This window comes from Phasianus colchicus, chromosome 16 (genome assembly GCF_987193195.1).
Source record: "Phasianus colchicus chromosome 16, bPhaCol1.hap1.1, whole genome shotgun sequence".
Classification (NCBI taxonomy): Eukaryota; Metazoa; Chordata; class Aves; order Galliformes; family Phasianidae; genus Phasianus; species Phasianus colchicus.
The window spans coordinates 11,657,499-11,676,177 of NC_143451.1; the positions used below are offsets into that span (position 1 = coordinate 11,657,499).

The following is an 18,679-nucleotide window of genomic DNA, read 5'->3' on the forward strand; positions in this document are numbered from 1 at the left end:
TACAGACATCCCTTCAGCCCTTTCCTCACCGCTGCTTCTGAGACATCTCTGGAAGGGACGCCTGCAGCTCACTCATGACACTTCCTTCCTATTAAACTCCCTTTTGAAAAAAATATATTTCCCCTCAAATGAAGGTCTTTAAAATTGAATGGTCCATGTAGGAGCCCTGTGGGGGCATGGAAGATACTACCAGATTGCCCACACAGAGTCAGGTCCAGAACTGCAGCCCACCACATGCACCGATCATAAATACCCAGAAGAGGAGTGCAGAAAATAATGGCGTCATAGAACCACAGAACCATAGAATGACTTAAGTTGCAAGGGACCTTAAACACTACTGAGCTCCAACTCCCCTGCTATGGGCTGGCTGTCCCCCACCAGATCAGGCCCCATCTAACCTAGCCTTGGGCACCTCCAGGCATGGGACACCCACAGCTTCTCTGGGGAACCTGTTCCAGTGACACACTGCCCTGAGTAAAAATTTATTTACTAATATCTAATATAAATTTCCCGTCTTTTAGTTTAAAGCCATTCTCCCTCGTCCTATCACTATGGGACTGTTGGTCCTCGTCCTGTTTATCAGCTCCCTTTAGGTAGCAGAAGACTGCAGTGAGGTCTCTCTGGAGGTTCTCTTCCCCAGGCTGCACACCCGCAGCTCTCAGCCTGTGCCCACTGCAGATGTGCTCTGCTCTGACATCCCCATACCCTCCAGCAGCTCCATATCCCTGTGCTGGATGCAGTGCTCTGGGTGGCACCTCACGAGGGCAGAGCAGAGGGGGACAATCCCTCCTGCCCCGTGCCACCCCTCAGTTGATGCAGCCCACGATACTGTTAGCTTTCAGGGCTGCAAACACACAGTTCTGGCTCGTGTCCCACTTCTCATCCACCAGGACCCCCAAGTCCTTCCCCACAGAAAAATAGATCCTGGGGACCTCTTCTCCCCGCCCAGTCCCGCTCTGCAGTGTCACTGACGCCCTGTTTGTGTTCATCCGGGCCGGCGTGGCCAGGCCCCGCAAACCCACCCTACGCAGAACCCCCTATCTGCCCCCCAGGCCTTGGGGGCTGCAGGCGGTCCCAGTCCCCCCCACCACCTCGGTTGCTTCACTGGTCAGGGGGGCAAAGTCCAACCGCCGTCAGCACAGGCCGGCCTGCCCGGTGCTGCGGGCAGACACACGCTCACAGCCCTCAGCGGAGGCGGCGGGGCCCGCGGCGAGGTCAGCGGGGAGCCAGGTGGGACGAGGCCCCGCGAGCAGGCCGCGATCACACCGGGCCTCTCTCAGCTCAGGCCGCAGCGTCCTCTGGGCCGTGTAGTCCCCGCAGCGAAGGGAGGACTACACTTCCCATCAACGCCGCCGCGCTCGCTGGCAGCCGGCCGGGGGAAGGCCGCGGGGTGCCCCAGCCCCGGCCCCGTGCCATGGCGGGGAGGCCCAGGCCCGGAGGCCGGCGGGGAGCGGGGCCGCGGTGGTGGCCGCGGGATTGCTGCGGCGGGCTGGGAGGCCTGGAGTACGGCGAGGTACCGGGAGCGGGACGAGGGGGGCGAGCGGGGGGTGCCGCGGGGTCTGCTGCTCTGCCTCTCCCCTCCCCACACTGCCGCCCCGCTCCGTGCGGCTCTGGGGGGGTTTCTCCCAAAGTAGGGGTGCCTGGTCTCCGTGCCGTGCCGGTGCAGCAGAGCGTTCTCCGGAACGGTGCTGTGAATGTTTCGCTGCGCTCTGCCAGCAGCAGGGAGATGTTGGCTTCTGTTGGCTCCTGTTGTCCTCGGCAGGACTGGGAACGCAGCAGGTGGCAGTGAGGTCACCACGGCCAGGTGCTCCGTGCCCTCCCCATCGCGTTCCCATTGCACCACACTGGCTTGCACAGTGCCCAGCATGCTATGAATGTGAGGCTGAGGGTTGCAGGGCTGCCAAGCCACCTAGGGAGCAAGTCAGTGTCCTGTGCAAACGCTGAATAGGGCTTGTTCGTATGGGACACAGCAATAAACCCCTGGGCTATGTCTGCAGTTGGAGCAGATGCACAGGGATGCTCAGCATCAGTGCACACAGTGCTCGAGATGCTTTCCATAGCCCTTCCTGGCACTAATTTCTGCTCAGTCCATGATTGCATGCTCCATCTTCGTGGCAACAGCTGTGTTTGCCTAGGATCCAGCACAACAGGGTGCCTCAACCAGACCTGGGTGCCCATCCACCCTGATTTTGGGGCTGTGCAGCTTCCAAGCAAGATTTGCCACCAGGAGACTCTCAGAGATTGCAGATGTGGTTATTTATCACCTGTCAGGGAGGAAAGGGGAAAGTTGAATGTTCTGTGCTCATTATGTTGTCTCAGTAACTTGCAGAGACAGCTCATCCTAATGGGTTTGTTCCCCTTTTATCCCTATGAGCACACGCTAGGCACGGGCCAATCTGCTTCCTGCTAGCAGCAGCAAATTTGGTTGTTGAGGAGGGGAAAAAAAGGTGAGTGCAATGTTAATGATGTTGCCAGACAGGAGTTAGTAGGTCAAGAAGCTTTTGTTCAGCCTGTGCTGGTAGCGTGCACAGCACTGTATGAAACAAGAGGAAAGAAGCTGTCCTGGTCTTGTGGGTTTGCAACTGAAGTGGGACTGAACAGTTTGGTCCTGGCACCAGTGGTGTGCAGGTTATATCTTGGCAGAATTCATTTTGAAAGGATTTTGAAGTCTGACAGCAAAGGTCTGGCCAGTTGTGACAAGAGGGAGAAGGTAGGAATGGGAGCAGAGGGTCAGGACCAGGCCATGGGGGCTCTTCTCTTTCTTCCTGACTGGGATGGAGGTGCCCCATAGACCTGGGATAATCAGTGGTGGGCTGTGGGCAGCAAGCAAACCTCTGTGAGGATTCCCCTGTCTGCCCATACTGAAGCAACCTTTGCTCTTGCACTTCGTAATGTGGGCGGTCTGCTCATTGTGAGGGGACAGCAGGTCAAACAGCCCCTCTCCACAAATCCCACCACAGCTCCAGTCCCTTTGAAGAGCTCAGGAGGAGCCAGCGGGAGTTTCTCTCTTGCACAGGCAAAGCAAAGGCAATGCCTTTTCCAGCCCTTCCTGTCCTCTGGCATTGAAGGACTTGCAAACACAGCTGTGTTTGGGAAGCAAAAACCTTCCACGTCTCAGTGTTGTCTTGATTTCGATTCAAGTGAGGGAAGGGCTTGGGCTGGGCTAGTTTGTCGTTTGTTTTCACAGTTTTGGGTAAAAAAAAAAAGGTGCTGGTTGTTTTTCATTGAAATACCACTGCAGGGAGAGGGGACAGGGATGGAGAAGCAGCATGGCTAACTCCATGTAAAAATGCTGATAATGTCAAGGAGCTGTCCTGGGAAAAATGTTTCTTTCTTAAAAGGGAAAAGAGAGAAAAGCAGCAAGCTTTAAGGTTTCCTTTTGTTGCTGTTAAATAAGATAGGAAAGTCTTTTGCAACTGCTAACAATGCCAGAGCGTCCCTGTGCAATATTGTGGGCTTGCATCAGCCTTGCTTTATGGAAGGCAAGTTGGAAGCTGATGCAGTTCAATGCTCAGAGTTTCCACGCAGAGCAGCACTCCAGGGACATTCCTCAGTCCCCAGGGTCACTAGGACACAGTGAAATGGTGCTCCCTTTCCTGCAGCTTAAAAACAATCTTGGCTTTCCTAGCTGACCTAAAGTGCTGATGCACATCCCCATTGCCACAGGGTCTTTGCGGTGCCCACGTCCTTCACCAAGCTCCATGAGAGCCCAGTGTCCCCAGAGCATGGGAGGATTTGGTCTGAAGGTTCATCAGTTCTTACAGAGCATTTGGTTTGGGATGAAGTACCCCATCTTTGGGTACAACACTCAGTGCCTCTGCAGGAACTCTCACCCCAATTAACTGCCTCTTTCTCCCCAGGTGGATGTGACAGCCATGGCGCGGGTCTTCAGCTATGTGGATGTGACTGATTCTGGCTTCATTGCAGCCGTCCTCTCAATCGCCTTCAACCCATTCTTCTGGAATGTGGTAAGAGCTGCCTGAATGCTTTGTTTTGTCAGCTGATGTAGGAATACCCTTTGGGCTGTGCTGAATAACCCCTCACCCCCAGCAAACACCCCAAGAGCATCTCTCCCACAAGAGCTCTGTAGTTCTCCCCCTGGTGCAGGTGTTTATTGTTCTGGGAACTTCTCTAGGAGAGGAGCTGCTTCTGGAGAAGTTTGGTGGAGAGAGCTATGCTCGGTTCATAGGCACTAGAAAAGAGTGAACAGAGAGTTTCACTGCCGAGAGAGCCCTGGCACTGTGGCTCCTGGGGATGGCAGTGGCTATGACATATGTTGCAGAGGTCAGGAAAAAGGGAGCCAAAGCAGGATGCAGAAGGAATTAGGAGCTAAACTCAGATGAGGGGGCAGAGTAATCAAACCCATCCTTCAACCATCTGCTGCACCTCCCACCCTGGCAGCCAGGCACTGCTCACTGTACGTGGTGAGACATCAATGGCGCAAGTGCCACTCATACCAAGGCGTCAGTGGCATTAACTCCAGCAGGGGTATGCACCAGGCCAGTTGTCCACTGCTTCCCATCCAGATATGTTGACAGGAGGTTGCATGGATGCAAGAAATGTAAACAATCAGCCAAAAATTAACCTGAAGAAATTTCCCCTCCATCCTTCTGCAAAGTCTGGCAAAGAGCTGCAGAGGTGGCAGTGAGCCAGCCCCAAGCGTGGGCAGGGGTATCTGTGCACGGTGATGCTTACTATTTCTGCAGGCACTGTATTGCCACTGGGTATGGTAGTGCTTTGGGAACGGAGAATGGAAAAGGTTTTGCTGCCCTTTATTGATGTGCTTTGTAACCTCCCTGCAAGAGCAACAGGATTCATCTCTGGCCCTGTTGTGCAAGCATTGCAGAGCCAACACACCAGGCAAGGAGCCCAGGCCAGTGAAAGCACAAGTTCCTACAGCGTCCTCGGCAGCACAGCTGAGGTTTGGGGACGAAACCTTCTCCCTGCAAGCACTCATGGAAACGGGATGTCATCGCAGCCAAGATTCCTGAAGTCGTTGCCAAACCTCCCCGCAGTGATTCTCACCCTGGGGAAGTCTCCTTATAAAGGCCTTGTTTTTCCAAAGGGGGAGGACTCGGCTCTCTCTGAGCGTGGGGGCTCTTGAGATTGTCTCACGCTGGGCTTTGGAAAAGCAAGGCTCTCCTAGCCGTGATTCACTGTGGAAACCTCCGTCGGAGTTCTTTGTTGCAGCCTCCCTAATTTTTCATGCAATTCGTTATTAAAAAGTCTCACAGTGTCTGAAATGCGAACTAGAATAAGCCACATTATTTCTACTGTGGAGTCATCGTTTAGCATAAAGAATCAATGAACAAGAAGATTCAGAATGTGGTCTCTGGGGAAAGAGATCAGCTCCAGCAAGAAATTGCATAAAAGGGAAGGGAAAAAAAAGTACTTTATTGGTGTCTGCTGCTATGCCTGTGACTCGCTGCTTGCCTGCAGCTTGGGAAATAGTGTTGCTATTTGGATCAAGACTTCAACTGCTCTTAAAGTACAGGGAAATCTGATGTAACAGCAGGAAGTTCATTGCTCTTGGTTGTCGCTGTCTCCTTGCAGCATCTGAAGAGCATTGCCGCTGGCGGCAGGTGGCACTGCAAGCAAGTCGTGCAGAGCTCCACCTGGGAGCAGAAGGCATCCGTATGGGTTTGCAGTGAGCAGTGATCTGCTGTGCTGATGGGGAGCTCTGGGGAGGTGAGCATGGCACAGGGTGCTCCTGAGCTGCCAAGGGCCAGGTGCCTCTCGCAGTCCACGTACCTCCTTCCATATGCTTGTGCTGCCCAGTGCCCAAGGCTTCCCTCTGATGTTTTCAGGCTCTGGCTCATACCAGTCACAGCTTGAAGGCTGTTGCAGAGGTGCTGTGGAATCTTCAGCCCTGAGCAATCCCCCACTGTTGCTGCATTTTAGCAGCAGTGGTTCCTGTCATCCCTAGATTTTCCCTAACCAGCTTCCTTCACCTCCTCCCAGTTCTTTCCCTGTGATCAGTGTCTCCTTCCTGCACCAAGCCAGCAGCAATTCTTTCCTTCTCCACACCCCCACACAGGCTTGCTTTGTCTTCTGCTCCCTGAGTTTCTTCTCAGCTGCTGAGATCATCTTTGCATCTGAATTACTGTTTGAGCTTGCAAGAGCCTCAGTGTAAAGATGGTTTCTGTGTTGTGCCAGGAACCCTCTGCTTTCTCTGCTTAATTGAGTAAACCGGGACCCTGATCAAAACACCTCCTGTGCATGAAATTCCTGATTTGAACAGAAACTGGGTGGGGATGCATTGATTTAGTTCAGCATCTTAATTCCCCGTTTCTGCTGAACTCCAGCCAGGTCTGCCTCTTGCAAAGTTTGGCGCCGGGTTGTCCTCTCTGTGTAGAGCCTCTGAATAAATATGTGCTGGGGAAACCCCGGCTCAGTGGGGGCTCAGGCTGTGCGTGTCTCAAGGCCACGGGGGGAGCGAGTTCCAGCTGCCCCACTCTCAGCAGTCACAGGGCATTGGTAAGCAGCCGGCATGTTTCTTCTGGACAAACTCTGCGGTGTTTGGAGATGAAGCAAGGCTGATGGAGGCTGTGCAGTAGCATGGCTGCAGAGCAAACTGTGGTTCTTGTTGATGTAATTCTGTTAAGAGAGCAGTTTAGAGAACAAGAGCCTATGAGGGACAATTTGCAGGATTCCAGCTGGGCTGGGCTGGGCTGATCCTCCTCATATTCTTCCCAAGGGAGAAAAGCCCCCCCCAAAAAAACCTCAGGCTCCCCAGTTTGCATCCTCCTCTATGCAGGATGTCCTGGGGGGGTACCATGAATGTCCCCCTGGGATCCCCAACTGAATTTTCCACCAAACACAGGGCTCATATCCCCCTTTCTCTTTTCCCTTCTTCCCTTCTGCCAATTAAAATCCAGCTGATCCCCAGGTGACCCCCAGGTTATGTTTATCCATGGGATAGCTTGGATGTATTTCCACGCTCCTCACTTTTTTTCCTCTCCTCCTCCTGCCTCTGCTTCCCCACCCACCCACCATAGCTGTTACGGAAGGAGCTGCCGGTGCCACGCTCCCACGTGAGGCAGGTTGCAGGCAAGGCTGACTTCCTGAGAAAAGGCACTTAAACTGGATGTTCAAAGCATCCAGGAGACCTGAGCCACAGTTGTGCTGTTGGGGGGCACCCGATGAGAAGGAGGTGTGTCACTGGAGCCGTGCCGTAAAACTTTAATGAGTTCGAGGAGGCAGAACCTTCAATAAATCCCATCTGTGTTTGGAAAGCTGCAGGACGATGGGAGAAATTTCCCTTCCGTTGATAACTAAGGAAGATATTAAATAACAGCTCCTCAGGGACAAACATTTCAAAGCCAGGAAAGGCAGATAACCCGCATATTGGAAGCTTTAAAGAGCTCTCTGAGCCTTGGCATATGGGGAGTTTCTAGAAAGCTGGAAGGTTTCTGACACTGTCTCAGTAGCAAACAGGCATGTGGCATAGTGGTGAGCCAGGTAGCGTGACGTCTGTCACCACGCAAGCAGGTTGAAGTGGGGAGCACATCCATCCACCAGCAATTCTTTTCATGATTTGAGCCTCTTAAAAATTTATGGCTGGCGTCATGGCCTGATTTAGAAATGGCACATCTTCAGTTGCTGTGTGAGAGCGTGCTCTTCCCATCACCTCTTGTGACCCTCCCGAAATACCCATGCATCCTGTAGGAATCTGCAGGGCAAAAGCTCAGGTGTCAAGGTTGGGAGTAGGATTAGCGTAATTTAGCATGATTTATCAAGAAAATAGACCCCATCAGGCAAATGTGATTTTATTCTTCAAGGTTGCAGCTTTTCCTGTTCAGGGTAACAAGATCTCTGTTCTCGGCTTCTGTCAAGTGTTTAAACTGCATGAGGTTTTGATTAAAGAAGTGGTTGCACAGGGACCTGAGCTGACAACGCCTGGCTCCTGATGGATGCGTATCTCTTGGTTCATTTATTTTTAATTTCCCTTCCTTTGCTCCTTCTTTGGAGACTAGAGAAACCTGCCAAGTGGATAAGAAGTGCCTGAGTGGGGTGGAGGGGGAGTTTGCAGGCACTGGAAGCCCAATTTCACCTCCTTCTGACCACTTCTTTCTAAATTTGGAGGAAGGTGCCTGCCTAAACCTCCCCACACTGCTGCGAGCTGTCAGGATTGAAACCTCCAGGAGCCAAACCCAGAAACCTTCTGGGGGCAGGAGAAAAATGCCTTATGCTGTGGGATTTCAGCAGCTCTGGCTGCTCGTCTCACAGAAGGGAAAGATTGAGAGGTGGCTTGATTGTGGTGTGTTAGTACCTGGCTGGGGAAAGGAAATTGCAGGGTAAGAAATAACTGTCAGCCGGCAGCAGGGCGAGGGCTGGGGCGGGCTGCTGGCAGAGGGGGGCCCTGCACAGCTTTGTGCATTCAGCACAGGGCGGGATTGGATAGATGAGCCAGCTGGAGTGGGTGATTTAATGGTCTCTTCTGGCCTTAAAATTCTGCAAATCTGCAAGAGTTTCGTGATCTCCCTGAAAAGCCTTTGCCTGCGTGTAGCTGTGGGTAAGAACACGAAAACAGCCCTCGACCATCTTCTGGAAAGTGCTTTGAGATCCTGTTGTAGCAGCCGTGGCACAGTGACAATGATTATCTGCTTATAACAGATGCTAGATCAATAGCAGAGCTTGAAGCTACGCTGCAAGGCAATTGACTGCAGAAAGCAATTCTTTATTGGGGTAAAGCTGGCCTTGCAACAAGGCTCAGATTCATTCTTACAACTCCAGTCTTAAAATGTCACCACCAGCTCTGATGCCTTTCATCCTTTGTGCTGGGAGAGAATGCGCATTATTCATAATTGGACTCTCTACCAGGCAGGAATAGCCGTTTTCATTTCCTACAATGCCTGAGAAACAGTGAGGATTTGCTTTTTTTCTTTTTTTTCTTTCCCTTCCCCAAACAGCACTTAGTGGCAGTTTTATTCTGAGTGACTCGGTAACGCTTCCCACTCAGGCGGTGGTGGCTTCGGAGCGATGCTGTAATCATGTTGTGAGTGTGCAGCATCGATTCCCATGGCCACCTCCTAACGAACGCCCCAGGACTGTTGTGAGTCCACCATCCTCAGGCCAGATCTGTAGTACTGCACCTGTTTGGCTGCTAAATTTAGTGTTTCCAGTGTGTCAACACCGCTGAGAGACACATAACAGGTTCCAAAACCAGGTCACATCCTCCGGCCTGCTGGCTGGAGTGACACAATTAGGAGCACTGTCACCCTGCAGCCCAGCACCACTGCCCTTTTCCCTTCAGAATGCCAGACTGGTGCTTTAACCCTACAGGCTGCTGGCAGCCAGGCTGGAGTAAGTCAGAACATGTACAAAAAATGAAAATATACGTTGAAGCTAAAAGTCTCCATTCATTGTGCATCGGATTATTATGTGTAGGCTCTAGATGTTCCTCTCTGTCCCCCTCCATCCCTATCCAGCGTACTGCAGCAAAACACTCTCCTGCAGATGAGATGCTGCTCAGCATTGTTAATCTACAATGATTTGTAGATTCTTGTCTGAAACTACAAGTCTATGTCCACCTACATCCAGTGGGACAAAGCAAAAAATGCAGCAAGAAGCAAAAAAGAATGTGGTATTATCTACCCACACAGGGAGATGTGAAAGCCCACTGGGCAGCCCAGGGTTTTAGTAGCATTTCTGCCCAGCCCCAATGCTTAGGGCTTGTGACTATGAGCTCCTGAGTGGGAACTCCAACACCTGCCCTGTGATGTTGGCTGTACTGGGACTGTGCAAGAGCTTCAGGCAGTTTCCTGCCACACTCACAAATTGAGCTCAGTGTTCTCCAGCTGTTTAGCAGAAACCTGCCCAATTCCCAGAAAGACAGGATCTCCCAAAATACGTTGCTCTGACGAAGAAAGGCAGAGACATGCAGTCTGCTGGGGCATGGGGGTCAGGCTGGATTTAGGCTGCTGGCGCTCAGGGATAGCACTGTAGTTGGAGCATGCCCTTGTTATTTCTGGTTTTCTTGCTTCTTGATGAACTCAGAGGGGACACATCTCCAGCTGCTCAGATGGCTGTAGGAAATGAGCACTATGGTAGATTAGTAAATGAGTGAAGCAAAGCCCTCCTTTTGTTTTCCAGCTGAATTTTATTCCTCATGGCAGGAGTAGCTGGAAATACCACTTGGCAGAAGAATCCCACATCTCTGCTCTCGTGCATGAAACCAGGTGGCTCAAAAGCCCGATCACAGCAGCATGAGCTGGGCACTGGTTGCTGGTAAATATCAGGAGCCTTTTTCAGTTAAACAAATACCAGCAACTCCCAGTGCTGCCTGCCTGGGCTCTCTCCCTTAGTTCCCTCTTTCTAAGGCATCCTCACAAAGCTTTAAACTGATGTACTCTAACCTGGAGACAAACAGTACTGTCGTGATGTTGCTGGAGAGCACTGTGGCTATGAAGCCTTCCAGCAGTGGTTTGAGTTGGTGCACCACAGAGGGATGGGAACAGCACTGTGCCATCCAGGCTGCCCAGAGCAAGGGGTTTAATTTTGGAGGGTGGCCCTGGAATAGCTCTTCCCAGCAATGTGCTGTGTGATTTTCCTTTTCCCTGTCAAGCCATCCTCCATGCTTGCTCATATGCAGGGAAAGAGGGCAACTCTTTTTGAAAATTAAGAATTAGGTTGCCAGAAAAGCTGGCAGCCCAAGGCTTGCACAGCAGTGTGCATCTTCATTAAACTTTCCTCATCACCCAGCAAATTTTGGGTCAAGAGGGACTGACAGTAGCCCTTGATTTTCCTGTGCAACATTGCAGTCACAAACCTCTTCAGTGCATTACCTAGCTGTCCACATCTGACAATATCTTGCTTTTTCCCTCCCTGCAAACCCTTTTCTTTTTTCTCTCTTCACTCCTCCAGACTGAGGATAATGCAGCCGTGGGTTCGTTCTGCAGGTCGGGACGTGCAAGCAGCATCCTTATCTGGCTGAAGGGCTTTCACTCGCAGTCTGTGTGGGCACATTCATATTTTTGGTGTGATCCTTTTTGCGCTTTTGGGAAGAAAAGTCTGAAGTGGGTGAAATGAAGATGGGTTTTAGCAATTTTCTCTGCACTCAGCTGTTGCAGGGAAGTCTGACCATCAGGGCTCGTGGAACACCTTCGTCACCTTCTTTGTGTGGTGGGAGGTTTGCTCATTATCTGATTTGTACTTCGCTTATAAAGGAAAATGTAATTGTAGCAGCTCCTTGCCATAAAAGAACAAAGACTTTTTCAGGGAAGGAAAAGTTCCATGCAGCTTATATGATCCTCTACAGTACTCTGTCTACTTTTCTCGCCTCCAGCATCAGCTCTGTACTGTGTGATGTTATCCATGACCACCGCTGGCTTCAGCCTCTCCCTTGTTATAGAAATGCCCCTTTTAGAAAGACCAAACTGAGTTTCCTCCTCCCTTTCTGGGTGAAGGGAAAAGGGACCCAAAATCACCCCCACATTGCCATCATGTTTCTATTCCTGCCTCTTCCTCCAGAGCTGTATTTTCTGTGGTGAGTCCAATAGTAGATGCTTAATCTGTAAAATCCCACTGAGGATTTTGCACTGGGAAAAAAAAAAACAACCCTTCAGTTCATGTGTGGATTGGGGTGGGAGGCTGATATTTTTCCAGATCTCTCGTGTTCCAGATTGATCTTGGAGTTCAGATAGCCCTGAGGTGGAGAGCCAGTTTTCTACAAGGGTTCAAGTGAAATAATAAAAACCTATATGCTCACAGTGGTGAAAAGAAAGCTGCAATGTGTACCAAGCATCAGAAATGAAGAAATTATCTCCTCCACCTCCCATTGCCATGGTGAGCACAGCTGCATATACATGCGTAACAGCACTGGAGTGATCCCAAATCAGATCATCTTGGGGCACGCTTGGCTGTTCATACTAAAACAGAATGACCTCAGACGAGATACAGTATTTTTAACTATGAAGCATTCCTACTAAGTGCCCTTTCCTGTTTATTTTTACCAGGACATTGTTTTAATGACTGTAGAATTACTCATTTGATTCCCAAGGCTGGAGAGCAGAAATGAATTAGTTTCATTTCAAGACTTAGTCGTGCAGTCATTTTCCAGAGATTGATGTACTCGGAAGCCAAAGTGAATGCCTTGCCCAATTGAGGAACATTTCTCTCCTGCCTGCAGCCATCAGCAGATACAGGCATGAGTGTGTGTTGCTGGTATGTATGCTGCTCACTTGTTGCAATGATACATGGCACAGATGCACTCAGCCTCCCCATCCACAGCCATGCACGGCTGTTGGTCCATCCTGTGCTTTGGTACAAATGCATGGAGTGAATGCAACAAGGTTTGTGCATTTTGCATGGCTTGCACACACATCTCAGCCTTGGGCTTGAGGCTTCAAAACAGAGATCATTTGGAGTGCAGAGATGGGAATCATCAGCTATTCACTTAGCTTTGGGGTTGTTTCCTGCACTGAGCAAAAGCCTAGAGGCACGTGATTGCATCTGGTGCCTCCCATAAACACCCATAGGAACTATCAGCAAGCCCAAGGGCTCGGTTATTGTACTTAACCCTTTGGATTGTTATTACGAGTGTTATTTCACTTCACACATTGGCCTACTAGGCAGCTCCGCGTTCCCAGGATGGCTAGAATCAATCTGACTCCTTTGGAACCCAGACAAAGGTGTAAACACTGGTTACAAAATTGAGATGATCCCATTCATTGCTACATTACTTCCCAAAGCAGCCAGAACAGGCTTTCCAGGGCTGGGGTCCTGCTTGTTGTGCTGGGCTGTGTGAACATCTCATCCCCAAGGACAAGGGAACAGAGCTCGGCTGCCTGCGTTACATAAAGATCACATTGTCCCTCTCTATTGTTGGCCACTGGGACAACAGCAGCATCACAAACATACGTGTCCTGGGCGCTGTGGGAAATGTTCCCAGAGGAGGCTTAACACAGAGCATAGAACACGATACGCTGAGCACTGTGAGGACGGGGGCTGAGAGCCACACCACAGAGCAGCGAGTACCGATCTTCCAGCGAACTCTCACTACTTTGTGAAGGGGTATTGGGTTTCCATTGCATTTTGTGCTCTACTGGGTATATTTATTTTCTCCCTCGCCCTCCCATTGTGGCCTCCGGGAGAGTGATGAGTGAGAACACACTGTCCAGAAGGATGGGTGTGTTGGGAGTCCTTATTAGCAGACTTATTCTAGAGAATTGAGCCCTAATTTCATAAAAGGGCAAAGAGAGAGTGGCTACAGCTGTGGGAGAAGCAGACCAGCTTTGTGTGTTGTTTGCAAACAGGACAAGAAGTCCTGCTCCCAGACTGCTGATCCTGCCCATTATTGCATTACAACCAATAATTGTGGTAACTCCTTTTTAGAACAAAAATTACAAAGTAGTTCATAAGCAGCCACTCCTGCCTCCTTGTGCTATCACTTGTTCCTTCGTGTGTTTTGTTTTTGTGCTTGGGCAGGGCTTTACAATGTTCCTGATCTTCTTCCATGTCACCTTTTGGCAACCCCGCTGCACGGTTTGCCTCTGCAACGCCTGTCATTGTTTCTCTCTGAGTTAATTGTTGTATGTAATTGCGACCTGCCGCAGGACGCTGCCTTGCTCTATTAAAAAGAGCGATGCTAATGAAGAACATTGGGTACCACGTTACAGGAGAGCAAGACTCGACTCACTGGGACGCGTACTCTGCGTTCTGTTATTGCCAGCCCAGGCAGAAATGGTGTTTCTGTCTCTCGTCAGTCACTGGCTAATGACTGTAATTTTTACTTGCTGAGAAACTCTGGGTATAATGGTCTTTATTAACAGATACAGGAGATGCTACCAGACCTGCATTATGGGCAGAGAGGAAGAAAACAACCTCTGCATGGAGGCAATTTTATTATTTATTTGTAGCAATAGGAGTGATCCTGAATTAGTGTCAGATTCAACAGTGTGGCTAATGAGCAGGGTTGAGCTGGAATACAAGCAAACCTATTAACAACAGCAAACTGCAAAGATGATGCCTGGGCCTGCAAACCCCCACAGCAAACAGAAGATCTCGGTCAGCACGTGGGGCTGTTTGTGTGCTGATGTGTTTGCATCTTGACATGCTTCTGCTTGTGAATCACCTCCAGCCCTCCTTCATCCTCTTCTCCTTCTATTACTCTTGTATGTTGGATGAGCTGGAGCCTCTGAGTTAACCTTTAAGACAATAGAGTCTAAGTATCTCCACTCCCATGAGCTATGACTGCTGAAAGAATCGCTTGTCTTGAAATAGTGCAGCATCCAGCTTTGGTTTTCAGCCTTGAGTGGCACTTCTGCAGGTTGGAGACATGGTTGGGAATGTGGTGACAGAGCTGGGTGCTGCACTGCAACACAGGTCATGTGGGAGAGCAAAAAGCCATAGCGTTAGCTGACACGTCCAGGGCAGCTTTATAGCAGTCTCTTTGCAATTAATCAGAGGCTTCAAGAAATGTCAGAGCCGTTAGCTGACCTCAATCTCCTTTTACCTGGAACCAGAGAAGGCTTGTCTCAGCTTGCTAAGAGGATATTTCTTACACAGGATGCATTTGCTGAAGACTGTCCACTTTTATTCCATCTGGAATAACTGGGTTTAATCCGACTGGCCTTATTTGCAGCTGTTACAGAGGTTTAAACTGCAGGTTTGCAGCAATGATTGGAAAGCTTTGGAAAGCAGAGTGGATGCTTTGTGACAAAGATAGAAAGCTTTGTGCCCCCATCTAAAACCAAACCCAAGGCACTGAAATCTGCAGTGACTTCAGAAAGACTTGACCTCAGCACCGTGGGTCAGCTGTGATCCAGGGCCTGATTTGGAAACAACATAGCAGAGTGGAGGTGCGAAAATAGAAGGGAAGTCTTAAAAAAGAGAGACATTGACTGCCTCGTAACGTGGCATTTGTACTGAAAGCTTGCTGACAGTGTGGTGCAGCACAGAGCTTCTCTTTACATATCGATGCCAGATCAAACATCGTCAGTGCTATTGTTGGAGTGCTTTGTTTAAAAATGGGTCTTCTGGGCAGATGGCCGGGTTCAGAGCAGCGTCTGTGTGTATAGCACTTCAGGCACCTTCCCCTGCTTTGCTTACTTATTGCTGCGGGAGTATGAGCAACAGAAAAAAAAACAAGCAAGTACAGGATGTGAGATGGGCAGAACAGTCTCAGTCACCGAGAGATCGACGTGCACCTTTGCTTCCAGTCGGCTTGGGAAGGTGCCTGCTTGACAGAGTGCCTGAGCAAAGTCAGACCTGTTTTTCTCAGGGAAAATGCTCCAAAAAATGTATGAAAATATGAGATGTGTGGTTTTCTGGCTCAGGTTGAGTGTGAGCCAAGACATCTGAGCGCAGAAGATGTGAAAAATAAAATGTGCAAAATCCCATCAGGGAAAACGTTTCCTCGTCCTGCGTGCAAGATGCTCATCTGGCACCTGAGCTGCTCATCCGAGATGGGTCCCTGTGGGCTCCAGCCCCGTGTACTGGTGCAGGTGCAGCCTTCGCCTGCCGCTCAGGAGCTTATTTTGTTAGGATGCATTTTCAGTGTTGGGCCATCCACACCCCATCCCGGGCTGAGAATGGAAGGGCCTCCCACAGCCCATGCTGCGCTCTGGAGAAGTCATTATTTCACAACTGCTTTTTCCATGGGCTGTGTTGGCCAGCAGAGCCTGTTAGGGCTGTGCAGCTTGAGCCCTGCATGGGCTAGAGGAGCTGCTGGTAAGGGCTCCAGATGCCCACTGCCAGAATTAATTAACACAGCTCATCCTGGGTTATGCAAAATCACCTGCCTTCAGCTTCCAGCTCCTCGGACATAAATCATGAGCTCCTTGCCTTGAGGAGAAGCTGTTCAGATTTTGTGTTGGAAATTGCTAGCAAGTACAACCCATATTCCATGTCGGTTTTGTTTTTATTGAAGAGGAGAGGATACGGCTCACGGAACATTTGCAGACCCAGGCTGCCTTGGTGTTCGTTAAGTAGGGGCTTGTTTTTATTACAGTCAGCTAATGAGATGGTACTTTGACAAATCACATAAACACTATTAGACAAATGAAATTTATTATCTAACTGTTTATCATGAGTGGATTCAAGGTAAAGACTCGTTGGAGGTAATCTCAAGGGACAGCTTTGAGGTAAAGCGTACCCAGTCCTTATGAAACCCTTATCTGTTTACCTGCCGACTCGTTTTCTTTCCCCAACTCAAGGCCGTTAGCTGAGGTGACCTGTGCCATTTCAGTCCAATTACTTTCACTGGAGAAGGATGTGGGCTTTTTTTCTAGGCTACACTCATCCATGCTTGAGACAAGCTGGGTTTCCATAGAACTCATCTTTCCAATTCTAAACAAACAGTTACTCTACTCTTCTCCTTATGTGTCAGAGTCCTCAGACTGGATCCCGTTGACCCCTTGTCTGCAGCACACTGGCTTCTTCGGGGACGAGCTGCTAGAAGAAGCACTTCAGCACTAATTTCTTCCTCTTAACTCCCCCGTTTCAGCAACGGCTTTGTCACAGTGACACAGACAAGTCCCACAGCTCCGCAATGCCTATACTGCAGAGAAGAGGTGTCCTCAAAGCCACCAATCGCCCCACACCACCGAGGCTTGGTTGGCTCTGGAAGGAAGCCTGACATTCTTTTAGCTCCTCAATATTTATCTTCATTAGCCCGTGGGTGCTCTCATTTTATGCAACCTTTCATGCTTTCCGCATGCATTTTTGTCCTCCATGAAGCTATCTGTCACCTGTGTCACAGCCATGCCGCTCCAGCTGGCTGTTCTCACACCGCAGTGTCTTTGTGCAGCCAATCCACATACCACGTAGTCTTTCCTAAACCCGCTGTTGTTTCTTTTGGCAAGAACAAACAACAAATCCCCACACCCAAGGCCCATGAAAGGCAATGGAAAAGTCTTCTTGAGTCGAACCAACGTCTTCCTTTTGAAGCTCTGGCAGACACAGACCAGCTAAGCCTTTCCACTTGGCTGTGCCTCTCTGACAGCTGTTATTACCATTGTACAGATTGGGAAAGTGAGAAAACTGACTGCTGCAGCCTCCCAGGGTGGCCTTGGGACTTGTGTCAGGACTCAGGGAGCCCAACACCCTCAGGCTCTGCCCATGCCCAAGCACTGCTCCGACTCTGTGTGTGGCACAAGCTGTCACCCACTGTCTCCACTGTCTGCTGCTCATTACTCCAGGACTGCAGCAGCCCCTCTCTGGGAGCCAAGGGCACACTTCTGACCATGCTGGCTTAACTCTTCACTGAATACCGAGGGGCTGGTACAGCATATTTGCCATTGTTCTCTGCCTCAGCTGCAGCATCCCTTGGGAACAGGATGTTGCAAACCCCGCTCTCTCCCCGCCATGGGTCTGCACTGATCCTGGAGGTACTTTGACTCTTGGATTGTGCCTATGTCTCATCTCCTCTTGGTGCATTACCAAAAAAAGGCATTTACAAACCAAGGCTCTGGCTTGTGTTGCCGTGTAGCTTCCATGAAACTGTTAACACGGTGCTGTCTCTTCTAATATCTCTGCAGTGTTTTAATTGCATGGACTGGAAGCTGCTTCTCCAGCACTAAGTGAGGGAACTTTGCAGGGCTTTAATCATTTGCTAAAAAGCTTTCGGGCTCCATTACCATCTCACAGCATTCTGTAATTGAGTGCCTGGGAGTGAAGAAGTCTTCAGAGCAACAGCTCGGATCCTGGATCAGACAGTTCGAAGCTCCACTGGCTTCCCTCAGTGCAGGAGGAAGCAACTAAATGACATTAAGCTCTTTGAGGTGATGGCAGGAGGCAGTGGGGCAGAAAGGGGTCTCACAGCCGCTCTCAAGCACCAGCTTCTCCTCCTGTTTCTGCAAAGCATCCATTTGGGGACAGCTCGGCAGGTGCAGGCGAGCAGTGCAGGGTGGCACGTGGCATTCAGTCTGCTGAATTCAGTGCCAGTGGTGGAGCACAGCTGAGAACTGGTGGCTAATAGCATACAAGAGGTGGATGAGGGATGCATGAAGAACCAGTCTGCTAATGGCTATGGGAAGGAGGACATCCGTTGTTCATCAGTGGTGCAGGGACAACAATCCTTCCTATCATCACCAGGGCTGCAGGGGGAACGTGACTGAGGGGAGGTGACTGCTAATTGCTGCAGCGAGTCAAGGGCTGTTTAAGCAGCTAATTAATTCCTCCTAATCAGCCCTTGATCTGTTGAAAACTGCATGGCATTATCTCTTCTGCTGCAACACCTTGATAATTCCTGTCTTGAATGGCCTTCACAGAGAACATATTTAAATAAACTCAATAGAGATTTCAGACAGATAGCAACTATAATTACCAGCTTGTACAAATTAAACCATGGTTTGTTCTGTTCTTTTTCTCCTGCCTTCGCTGCCCAGAGCTCCTGCTAATCATGTTCTTGCTGCCAGTGGCACGCGGGTCCCCGGGGCGTTGCTGCGCGTGCCTTTGGAAAGCCTGTGCCGTGCCCAGCACTGGGGTGGGCAGACAGGGCTGCACGTGGGCATCCAGCATCCCTACCGTGCTGCTCCTGGGCTGGGATAACAGGGAGTTTGGGGAGGGATACAGCAGCCCTGTATGGTGATGGAAATACCACATGTGGAAGGCAGCATAGTGCTCCCCAGCATCAGCCCTGCCTGCTTTCCCCCTCCTACTTCTGCTGAGGTTTTAATCTGAGGTTTTCTCCCCTTGGAGCTGCAGGACCAGTCAGATGTGTGCCTCAAGGAGCCCA

The 18,679-nt window shown here is 50.2% G+C and overlaps 1 protein-coding gene across 5 annotated transcripts in view; it reads left to right on the forward strand.

The window, feature by feature from the left end:
- The window catches only part of PEMT (phosphatidylethanolamine N-methyltransferase), a 55,044-nt gene that overhangs the window by 16,396 nt on the left and 19,969 nt on the right, over nt 1–18,679 (forward strand). For 2 of the 5 annotated variants that reach the window (XM_090151323.1, XM_090151322.1), the window contains exon 2: nt 3,861–3,968. In XM_090151323.1, coding sequence (XP_090007449.1) covers nt 3,876–3,968 — 93 coding nt within the window. In that variant the 5' untranslated portion in view covers nt 3,861–3,875. The other 3 variants (XM_031606860.2, XM_090151321.1, XM_090151320.1) reach the window with 3 other exon arrangements.